The sequence below is a fragment of the Cryptosporidium sp. chipmunk genotype I genome (assembly GCF_004936735.1).
Source record: "Cryptosporidium sp. chipmunk genotype I strain 37763 chromosome Unknown contig_17, whole genome shotgun sequence".
Classification (NCBI taxonomy): Eukaryota; Apicomplexa; class Conoidasida; order Eucoccidiorida; family Cryptosporidiidae; genus Cryptosporidium; species Cryptosporidium sp. chipmunk genotype I.
The window spans coordinates 484,038-496,491 of NW_027125614.1; the positions used below are offsets into that span (position 1 = coordinate 484,038).

Sequence of the window (12,454 nt, forward strand, 5' to 3'; positions counted from 1 at the left end):
AAACAAATTATAGATCAAACTTGCGGTCAAATTGGTACCGAGGCTTACTAACTAAATAGAAATACATTCGTTTTATCATATCTATTATAGCAATTATTCATGTAATTTTTAATTTTAAATCAAATTATTATGGAGCTGGCAAACAGCTGTAAACATTTCTTTAATAAATGTAGTCATAGCATTCATTTAAAACTTAATCATTCTAAAAAGATTATTAATGGAACTAGCGAAATATTTCTTGAAAGTGAAACAGAACTTCCTAATAAGATTTTTATTCAAACCCCGTCTTTGCTCTATTGTAATATTATATCTGTTGAAATTAATGGGATTAATTTTGAAGGATGGTCAATTAATCCTGTACCGACTCTTGAAGATTCAAACAAAATAGTTGGTCACAACGTTTTTGATATAGCAACTCTTCAAATGGCATATGGGTTTATTTCATCAAATTATGGCGAAATTAGCCCCGATCAGTATAATGTTATTGAAAATCGATTATTAATTTCAATCTCTGATGAAAAAAGGCTTAATATAGTCTCAAATGATATTAATGAGAATCAATACAAGTATTCGATAATAATCAAGGTTAACTTTGAACTTCTGATAAATTCCCCTAAATCACCAATAAATTACGTTATTGAAAATGACGATTTAATTAACATATCCATAATACCAAATGTTTATTCTAAATTACCATGGTTTCCAACTCTTTCATCTGTCCTATATCTTACAGAAAACACTTCGCCATTTTGGAACTCTCCATGGATTTTTAAATGTACTGTACCAGATGGCTATTCTGCAATAATGCCTGGTTTTTTAAAGACAAGTTCTCTTGTCAATGAAGCCAATAAGATTGACGAAAATACTTTTGAGTATAGCTATGACTCAGGAAAGTCCTTTCCTCATCTTTATCCAAATAATGTTGTGCTTTTGATTGGAAAGTACAGAAGAGAAGACAAAACTATTGGGAAAAATACGGTGTCAATCTTCAGACCTACAAATATATCTCAAACTGTTAGTATCGCGAACTTTGTTGTAGAAATCATCGAAGGATATGAGAAATTATTAAATAACACTCTTCCAATGAAGTCAATAATCATTGTTTTTTCAAAATATCATATTATCAACCAGTATTCACATTTGTTTACTTGTCATGGAAGAGTTTCCGACTCACTAAGTAAAGTAGAGATGCTTTCTAATGCGTCACCACCACTACTTTATCAAGAGAATAATTACTACTCTCATTTAAGTGAAACAGATATTGGTATTACAATCGGTAATGTTATTATTGTTCCATTAGATATTCTCCCCTTTGAGAAAGTGCCATCTAATATTTTACCAACAATTGACATTAAAAAGAACAACTTCCAAGACAATTTTAGGATGCAAATAAAAACTCTAACAGCACCAATAATAATATTATTGGATCGCTTAGCCAGCCTTTGGTTTGGGTCTTATATTCATATAACAAATTTGAAACGACTTCCTGCAGACGGCTGGATGTTGTTGGGGATGAAAAGGTACTTAATGCGTCAAATGGCAAAGAAACTTTGTGGAGAAGACTTAGTTAAATGTAGAATGAAGGAAGCATTAGAAAGGTGTTTGTTGCTCATAGAAAATGGAAATGACTACATTCCATTATCTGTAAAAGACTTTTACATAAATTTACAACAAAATGGTACACCAAGTTTTCCACTAGTCAATTGGAATCAAAGAGAATGCCAAACCTTATTTAGATTAAAGTCAGACATTGTTTTTCATAGTTTACAGTGCTACGTTAATCAGATGATAAAAAGCAAAGCACGTAAGGTTGGCTTTGGCTTTTCTGATTTTGATTTTACAACTAAACAAAACTCACAGTCAAAACTTTTCAATATATTTATCCAATCGTTCATTAATAAACACTGTATTAAAAAAAACCACCGAAATTTTACAACTCAACATTTTTTTCTACATATAGCATCTTGTATTTCACAACAGTTCATTCATAGATCTAAAAAAGAAATTGCAACGGCGCAACTTCCTCAACATGAACAATATCTGCTTAATGAAATTCAAGACGAGCTGCTCGCATTTAGATCTGCTTGGGTAGAAGGAGTTGGATGTCCAAATCTCACAATTACCTCTACTTTTCAATTTTCTAATAAAAATACATTTCTAGACCATGCATTATTTACGGTAGACCAAACCCCACTACAACCTCCTCATTTGACATCTAAAGAAGGAATTTCTTCATTTATTCCATTGGTATCAATATTTAGAGTTAAGAGAAATATTTTTCCTAGAAACGATATTGAAAAGTTAATCTTTGACTGTCTTTCATTTATAGATGGTGTTTACAGCAATGTTGCTTCCAGAAAACAACTTTTTAATTCAATTACAAAATTGCTTCCATCCTTTCTTTGGCCACATGACCCGAATAATATAATATTGAAAGAGTCAAACATCACAATCCTTGGATTAGGAAATACAGGAAGAATCCCTATACCAATAAAATTTGGTTTCGGTCCATTATTTGACTCTGTATTCCAAGATGAATCACTAGAAAGTACTAAGAGATGTGCTAATCATCCAAATAATAAAAGTAATTTTGAAAGGTTGGTTCTTGATAATAATTTGACTAATTCGACCCAGCCTGATATATCTGGCAAAAAAAAGAATTATTCAGCTTCATCAAATGGGGGTATTACTTCATGGCAATTTGGATACATGAATATACTTTGTCAGATTCTTCTCAAATATTACGAGCCCCCATTAAAATCAGTCAATGATATAGAATGGTTATGCACGGAATTGGCATCGCATATACCTATTTCGGGTGGAACTGGTAAATTTTGGCCAGGACACACTTTAATTTATATTGTTCAGAGCGAAGAAAATAAAAACTGTGAATTAGAGACTATAGAACCACAACTACCGGTTTCTCAGGAAATAAAATTTGAGACTCAAAAAATTAAATCAGGTTATAAACGTGATGCAGTGCCTGCATCAAACTCATCTATTACATCTTCAGTATGTGTCCAGGGCGTTACAAACAATCAAAACTCGCTTACTCATACAAACATCAAAATGAATGAGGTTCCTAGGTTATCTCTCCTTCATGATCTACAACAAAGAAAACACTTTGTAGGAAAGTTATCAAATAGTGACAACATTTGGTTGCAACCGCTAAAGTTTTCAAGAAATTACAAAGAAATCATTGCTAATGAAGAGGAGCAATTCTCAATGAATCGAATGCTAAATTCTGTTAATTTCAATGCTCACCTACTATGGACAGTTGTAGACTCATCCCAATATTGGCTAGCAAAGATTTCAAGATATCAAACCTGGAGTATGTGGGACCAACAGTTTTTGAATGAAACTGACGTAATAGGACAGTTTGAAGCAGCATACCAACTAGGAATGGAAAGATATATTTTTGGTGACAGTAGTGTTTATAACTTAACTATTTTAGAAAGAGCATTCCAGTCGCTTAATATACTAATGAGTGCACTCTATCATTTTGATTGGAATGTTTTTGTCAGAAAAAAGGCATTGATATCAATCATTAAAATACATAATAAACTTTCTTCTCAAGTTTCAACAAATAGTGATATTCAGCCAATCAAAACAGCTGTTTTTTCATTCATAAAAAAGTTTATTTTTGAGTTAGCTTCATTGATTGGACACCGAAATAACAAAGAGCTAAGTAACCTAACTTCAAATGTTTTTTTCCTTAATGAGTTAGAGATTTTATTATTTTCAATTAAGTCCCTTTCTTATTTATGGAACTTTGAAGCAGATTCTAGCAGTTTTGAAGTACTTTACTTCTTATCAGAGCTATTAGACAAACACACAAATCCATCACATGATCAATTTAATACCGAAATATTGTGCAGCATTTTTGAAGCAATAGAAAAAATAGTATTACCCATTTCAAATAGTCAGTATACGTCTTTAATCAATAAAATTACTTCGACAATCAGTAAGTTGATAGCTTGTATACCGAAAAATTACAGCTATATATATGAGAACGCTAGAATGTTTGGAATATTGTTTAGAATTTTATCAAAGCATCCTATTAATATTCTTTCAACAGTAAGCAACGAGTTTAGAAATGATTTTGGTATTCATTTTGATCCACTATGGTTCATTGACCTTCCATTTACATATAATAATGCTTGGTGGGATAGTTACTCATCTATACATGGTTCTGTTTCAAGACCCTTATATAAACTTGATGATCCGGTGATTCAAATTAATGCATTAAGATGTTATTTCAGTTTGTCTCTTCAAGGGTTTACAGAAATCATGGTTGTATCTATTGAGGACAATTTAGGAAAAAATATTAAATTCAAATCTATTTGCCCTGAAATTATTTATGATATGATTTTTGAAACATTTTTCGAATGCAATAAGCAAGCAAATTCACAAAAAAATATAACTTCAACATGTGGGAATAAAAAATCTGGAGCTTTAAATATTATTGGAATATTCAATGTTTGGAATTTTAAAAAAAAAGAACCAAAAAATATTGTTTCTGCTCATGTATTTCCAAGGAATTTATTAAAAACTTTGTGTGTATGTACTCTAATCCATATAATATTATATAATGGAATTCAAGAAAGTTTAAAAGTTCAAAAAAATAATTCAAACTATTGGAAAATAATTAATAGTTTGTGGAGTGTTTTTATCTGCACATTTGATGACATAATTCGAGATTTCCCTCACCTTCTCGATGAATTTATCTTATTACAAGCCCATGCAGAATTCGAACCACTTATTAATTCATTAACTAATAAACAACACAAAGATAGGAAAACAATTGATGATATCAAACAATGCTGTATATTTATTTCACAAATTATATTAAACAGTCCAATCTCGCTGTCTTCATACCCATTTGATCCACTAATATTTCAAAATATTTCAAATATTTACGTGTCTTTATTTGGGCATGGAGTCCCTGTTTGCATGAGCCAGCCCCCATTTATTTCTGAAAATACTAAATGCAATCAGCTAATATTTAATCCTTCGAACGGATATATTCTATCTGGAATACCAGAAGTACCAATGAAAGAATCCTTGCGAAAACGCCAAAAATTTATTAAGAGGGGGTGTGAATTATCAGATTCTATTCAAATTAGAAGGCTTTGCGATGATGAAAGTTACATTCTTTCTAGAGGATGGAAACACATGTGCAAAAAAATAACTCAATGTCTAATTGAGTCCCCATATGGAGCACCTTTTATTCACCCAGTTGATGAAAGCGATGCTCCTGATTATTATAATCTTATTGAACAACCGATTGACTTATCAACAATAATGAATAAGATAAAGCAGGATTTGTACGAATCTATCGAACATTATCGTTCCGATGTTGATCTAATTTTTACAAATTGTAAGAAGTACAACGAGTCTACTTCACTGATAGTTGATTGGTGTAACAAAATCCACTCTGAATTTGACCAATTATTCAAACCTGTTTGTAGACTTTTTGCATAAAATTTTTAGACATTCTCCAATTTGCACTGACCGCTATTATTTATCGCAGTTTTTTATACAGAATTATTACGTTTTTAAAGCATTTTGATGAAATATCGTTAATGTTTTTTAACTGTATTTCATCTATTTTAAAACTCGGAAATGCTTAGAAAATTATCAACCATTAAGATTTCGTTATTTTTAATTATTAAAAGAAAGGCTCAATGAGTGTTCTTTATCCAAATAATTCTTCAGGGAATGAAAACAGTATACAAGACAATGAAAGAGAAATATATGAAAATGCAAAAAAAAGACAGATTGATTATGCTGTCAAACAAGGAATTATTGGCTCTGTTAGAATGGTTTGGGGATTATGTTATGCATATTTTACTTCGAATGGTTCAAATAAATCAATTGGTAAGCCTATTAATTTAAATAGAAAAAGTATTTTATCTAAGATTGAGCTGCCTAAATATAAATTGTTACTGACTTTTTTGTTAATTCTTAGTTCTTCAATAGTTTCATATTACTTCTCTGTATTAATTGGTAGTTTCTGGAGTGCACTAGAAACCAAAAACCAAAAGAAATTCCACAGAATTTTGTTCTACTACTTTTTAATGCTTATAATAAATGGAGCAATTAATTGCGCTAGAACTGACATTTCTATTCGAATTCAAATCGATTTAAGGATGTGGCTAACTGATTTAATTTTGAAGCAATATTATTCTGATTTAACCTATTATCAGTTCTCAATAAATAAGACGATTGATAATCCTGACCAAAGAATTGGAGAGGACATTTCGCTGTTCTCATCACATTTATTGTTGTTAATATGTCGTTGTATCGACAACTTCTTTGACCTTCTTGTTTATTCAATCTTGCTATATAATATTAATTTCAAATTGTTTATTTCAGCAGTTATTTATTCATTTTTTGGCACAGTTTTTACTGCTAAATTAGGCATGAGTATAATATTGTTAAAAGTTCAAGAGAAAAAGCTTGAAAGTGACTTTAGATATTCAATTATGAGAGTTGGTGAAAATGCAGAAAACGTTGCTATGTATGGAGGAGCTCAGTGTGAAATGAAAAAACACAAACAAATCTTAAATTCACTGCTTCTCAATTTAACCATGAAAAGATCTTTTGAGTCCAAAATGGGGCTTTTTGGGAGTATTTTTAGAAACCTAATACGTATTCTGCCTGTTGCAGTTATCTCAGGGGACTATTTTTCAGGAAATATCCAGCTTGGAAGAATTAATCAATGCAGTCTTGCATTTAATAGTATAGTTGAGGATATATCCATTTTGGTTAATACTTTTAGAGAAATAAGTAATTTGCTTTCATCAATAGACAGAATAGGGCATTTTATTGTATTGATGGCAGATAATTATATTGAATCGCAATCTACAAATATTGGAGAAAAATTAATTAGTAGTTTTGGAAATGATTGCAAAACTAGCAGAAAGATTGATTTCCTAAGGCTTGAAAACGAGTTTTTAAGGCAAGTTAAAGAAAAATCTTCAGAATTTAGACTTAATTTTGCAAGTGGCATTACTTTAAAGTCATTAAAAAATTGTGTTAACCTAGAATTAACCAGCATACAAGGAAGATCTGTGATAAGTCTAAGTGGCAAAATTAGATCGGTAATATGGTCAGAACCAAAAATTAAGTTTGAAAATGTTTCGATTTATACTCCAGAATATTCTAGAAAACTCTTTTTTGATGTCAACTTTATGATTGAACAAAGTGACAAAGTCCTAATAACAGGGGATTCTGGTGTTGGAAAATCATCATTGCTAAAGGTAATTAGTGGGATTTGGAAGAATGGGTCAGGAAATATTTACAAACCGCCTTCTTGTGAATTATTATTTATACCACAAAAACCTTATTGCACTCAAGCGACTCTAAGGGAGCAATTGTTTTATCCAAAAAAGCCCTCAATTAAAATTAATGGGCGTGAATATAAAGATAAGGAAGAATTAGATTCATATTTATTGAAAATCCTTGAAGATGTTGGGCTAAAACATTTATCTGATAGGCTTTCTGAAAGTGAAACTGGTAATTGCTTAGACTCCATTAAAGACTGGTCAACAATACTTTCACTCGGTGAACAGCAAAGACTTGCATTTGCAAGAATATTTATTTTCAATCCATCTATTTGCTTCCTTGATGAAGCTACGAGTGCGTTGGACATGGAAACTGAAGCAAAATTATATTCTATACTAAATAAAAAAAAATTAACGTATATTAGTGTAGGTCATAGGCCTTCGATATCAATATTTCACAACAAAAAGCTTCTTGTAAAAAACGGAAAAATAATTTTTGAATATATTAAAAAATGAGAAAGGCCATTTTACTTTATTGGAATTTATTAACTTTTTTTTGGCGGAATAACTTAAAGAAATGATTTTTAGTGATATTATCAACGAAATAAAAAAGAATGAATATATCACAGAGATTTCTTACCATTCTTCTGGTGAGTAGACACAGCTTACATAATTTTTAATTGTTTAATATTTTTTCAGGTGATCGGCTTGTAATAGCAGATATTAAACAAAATTTGCACATTTTTGATCTTCTTCCAACGTATTCCAATTCTGATTATTTATTTAAATTAATATGGGTGGAGACATCTACTCTCTATGATAGTAGTATTGTTGGCACGATTTCAAGAATTTCGTGGGCACCAGAATGTTTTGGTCAATTATTTGTGGCTGGAACCACAAAAAAAAATATTACAATTTGGTCAGAAACTAGAAAGGGGTACCAAGACACATATCACATGATGAGAAATAATATTATTTTTGAAAATGAGTCTAGTTTTAAAAATGATGTTTTCTTCAATATTAATAACGGTAGTTCCTGGAAGCTTACGACTGCTTTTTCACCATTTAAAGGTAGTATCAGCAATATTAAGTTTGCCTGTAAGGACCATGGATTAATTTTTGCTGCATGTGATTCTAACGGAATAGTAGGGATTTTCACATGCAATGATATGGCAATGAAAGTTGAATGGGAACTAGAGACACTTAAGGTTAGAAAAACTGATCATTTTGTAGATTTGGACATTGCAAATATGGAAGAACACTATACATGTTTAGATTGGATACCATACCATGTAAGCAGTGGTATCGGCATTACAGTTGCAATTAGCAATCATATATATATATTCAAAAAAAAATCTAAATTCTGGAATTGTGTTGAAACCATAACTGTAAATAACGCAGGAATAATTAAAGATATTTCTTGGTCAAAACTTGCGCTATTTTCAGATTATTACAAGCTTGCAAGCTTGCATGAGGAAAATACTCTAATAACTTGGAAATCAACGGATTCTCAAAGTCTAAACGATTTAGGGAAGAATAAAACTATTTCACAATTAAACAAGTTTGAAAGTATTGGATCAATAGTGAGTTTTGCATTTTTTTTTTTTATACTTAGATAATAATTACACACAGGAGCGAATATACTGGCATCCTCTAGGCCAAATATTGGCATGTATTGGATACGATGGTCATGTAAGTTTTTCAAAATCTTGTATTATGTTTTAATTCAATTAAGACGAAATATTTATTAAACGAAGATAAAAATAAATTAAGAGAAATTACGGAAACATAATTGAAACCATATTTTAATTTCTCGGCAGCTACTTATCAACATCCCACTGAACGTAAATTAGCTTATTCCACAAATTCTAGCTTATGCTAATTTAAAATTTTTGATAGGATATTTTTCGGTTTACATTAGCTCCAATTTGTTCTTATTTTAATAATTAAAAGCTTAATTGATTGATCAACTATTATTCTTTTTAGGAAATACTAATACTTTATATAAAGGTGCTGATAAACAGAAAAAACATGCTCGAAATTCAAAAATAAAAGAAAAAATTATATTTCTTACAAAACTTCATAAAATTAAAAGAATAATTACACGTTTAGAATAATAAATTTTAAATCCCAATATAAGAATAAATTGTTCTCAATAGATAATAAATCGTTAACAAGATTTAACTTTAATTTGTGTATAAGTTAGAATGTCAAACGATTATGAATCGAGCTTTTTAAAATATACTCATAATACTTTCCCAAAAATATCAAATGATAATACATATAACAGTTCATTCAAATTAAAAAGAAAATCTTTCATGCATAAAGATGAAATTAAATCAAAAATTGAAAATAATTTAAATCAAGATATAATCAAATTAATTACTAAATATAACTCATTTTGCAGTTATTATTTTAATATAATAAATAATACAGAATATAAGAATGATATATGTACTAAATCTAATCCGAGCCATTCTACTAGAATATTTAAAGTTCTAGGAATGAATTTAACTGGGAAAGTGGAGACTGAATTTTTTTGCAAATTTTTTCTGTTCACCAAAGATGCCAAATGCTGCATAAATTCAATTTCAGCAGCAGAATTTACTGTTGAAAATGTATTAATTTGGAACTTTTTGAATAACTTGATATATCAAAATACTAGAGGAGTAGAGTTTATTGATTTAAAAAACTTGTTTAACAATTTCTGTAATACGCATTTTAATGCTATAAAATCGATTATAATAGTCAATAAAAAATTCTTGTCAACTTTCTCTCCTTGCACCTACACTGTTTACTTCCCTCCAATAATGGACGAAGTTATTCCGATTTGTAATTCAATTGTAAAATTGGCCTGTAAATTTTTAAATGATTCTAACCCTGCACAGTGGTCAATTCAAATATTGGTATGGATATCTAGTCTATTAAGAATTAATGATTATAATGGGGTTTTAAAAATATTAATCACAATGGTTTCAATTCTAAATAACAATAATGATACTCTAAAGTCATCAATCACTTATGGAGTATTTCCATATTTTTGGGAAGAACTACTGGATATGTTTTTATTTATTGATCAAGGTATTTCAAAGTCTTTAATAAATATAGTAAAAGCTATACCAGTTTGTGGAATAGTTTTCAAATCAGACATTTCAAAAAAGTTTTTTATTGAAGAGAGAGTGAATTTATCCATTGAGTTCCAAAATAAGCTTTCAACTAAGGTAAGAGATGTAGAGAGCATTATTTGTAAATCATTTGGTAGCAAGGTAATTCACAATTTGATCTTAAAAAACGATAAATTTGATAAATTTAGGGATCAAAAATATAATTCATTAAAATATTACCGATATTTAGAACAAAAAAAAATTACAATGTATCTTAATTCAAAATTTATATACTGGTCAAAACATAATAAAAAGCTTAAGTTTGAATCAGCAAATAAAAATTTAGAAAATAAATACAACCCAATTCAGAATTCTACTAAACTAAAGCTAAACTCTAGAATAACTTCAGATGATTTGGAATTTGAAGTAATAAAGTATGAGAATTCTATTTTAACTGTAAACGCAATATGCAATAATCAAATTTTTCGAAAAGGTGATGTAGCACTAATACAACCATTTAATAAGCAAATTGCAATGAATGGAAGACAAATTATGTCCTTTAGACAGCTAGCTATTGTATTGAGTGTGATTTTTGTTAAACAATCACTAAAGTTTAAGAGAAATATTTTGACGCTAAAATTAAAAATAACTGATCCTGGAATGGATCCAAGTATTTATAAACATTGCGTTATTATCTATTTATTGAATTATTACAAATATAAAAAAAAAACAAGATTAATAAGACGTTATTCATTAAAATTTCCCCAACCTTATTTATCTTTAATAGAAAATATGAATATTGAAATATTTGAAAAATTGATTTATAATTCATCAAGTGAAAATAAAGATATCAATAACAAATTCGTCGTTATTTTTTCTGAAAAATTAAAAAGTGTATTTTCTAGGCAAGAAATATTTGATTTTAATAACTGTTTTTTTGTGAACAAAAGGCAAGAATTATTTAGTTATTTATTAAATTTTCCGAATATAGATTGCAATGTTATCAAGAAAATACTGTACTTGACAGAATTGCAAAAACATATTATTTTATTGGCTTTAAACTCAATTGCAATAATGATCAATAGTATGAATTACATTAACAGAATAAATATAATAAGCATGATAGCTTTCTGCAAGAAAATCATAATCCCAAACACAAAAATATTGATTCTTGCAAGCAGGTTTGAATATGCGAAAATGATTAAACATGCTCTTCATACTTTAAACATTTCTTCAAAAATATTAGAAGAGGAGTATTTGTTGTTCAAAGCAGAGAATATTAAATTTGGACTCGAAAAAAAAAACTTTAAAGAGCTCCCAAGGTACGAAAATTGGTTAAATAGAGAAATGGTTATTGAAGAATATGATATAATTATCATTAATAACATTAAGCTTAACTATAATTTTGTTAAAAAAAAACTTAATTTTGAAAGAAAGCCAAATGAGCGTTCATATTTTGATCACTTATTTATAGAAAATATTGGGGTCTTATCTAGATTAGACATTTTATTACTATTCATATTACCATTTAATAATATAACACTTTTTAGTAGCTGATTTATGGAGAAAGATTATTCTTGTTACAAAATGAGGAGTGAAAGAATGGGCAGTTATTGCATTAGCAGATTATGTAGTTTTAAATATTAACTTTATCTAAAAGATGAAGTTTTGAGTGAATGGGATGGGCATATAATCTGAAATTTATGTAATGTATCCACTAGAAAACAATAAATTATAATTGTAAATTTAATCTTAGCTTTTAAAATTATATTCACGAAACAAAATTGTTCATAGTTTAATCATATTGAGAAAATCAATTGAGTAGCTTTATTTATTATTTTTAGATGAATATAAATATCTTCACTTGTTCTTTAGTGCGAATTTGGTTTTAATAATATTATTTATGAAATAATCAGATAATTAAAGAAATAACACTATTATTTTTTAGTTTAGTGTTAAATTATTAGTAATATGAAAATAAACGATAAAAACTTAATATCATGTAACAATCTCAAGTTATCATTTACCATTGAGAGTAACAACTTCAAAATAACAATGCAA

The 12,454-nt window shown here is 28.8% G+C and overlaps 2 protein-coding genes across 2 annotated transcripts; both read left to right on the forward strand.

The window, feature by feature from the left end:
• Positions 1 to 129: 129 nt before the first annotated feature.
• Positions 130 to 9,142, forward strand: ELE39_001159 (ABC transporter with ATpase domain plus 3 transmembrane regions; the record flags this gene model as incomplete). The annotated part of the gene is made up of 6 exons (XM_067344198.1): positions 130 to 5,463; positions 5,679 to 7,705; positions 7,878 to 7,939; positions 7,989 to 8,872; positions 8,922 to 8,981; positions 9,110 to 9,142. The coding sequence occupies 6 exons, from the start codon at positions 130 to 132 to the stop codon at positions 9,140 to 9,142; spliced, it is 8,400 nt and encodes a 2,799-aa protein (XP_067200236.1).
• A 354-nt stretch (positions 9,143 to 9,496) lies between these two features.
• On the forward strand, positions 9,497 to 11,950 carry ELE39_001160 (putative low complexity; the record flags this gene model as incomplete). Its single annotated transcript, XM_067344199.1, has 1 exon — positions 9,497 to 11,950. The coding sequence occupies one exon, from the start codon at positions 9,497 to 9,499 to the stop codon at positions 11,948 to 11,950; it is 2,454 nt and encodes an 817-aa protein (XP_067200237.1).
• Positions 11,951 to 12,454: the final 504 nt, after the last annotated feature.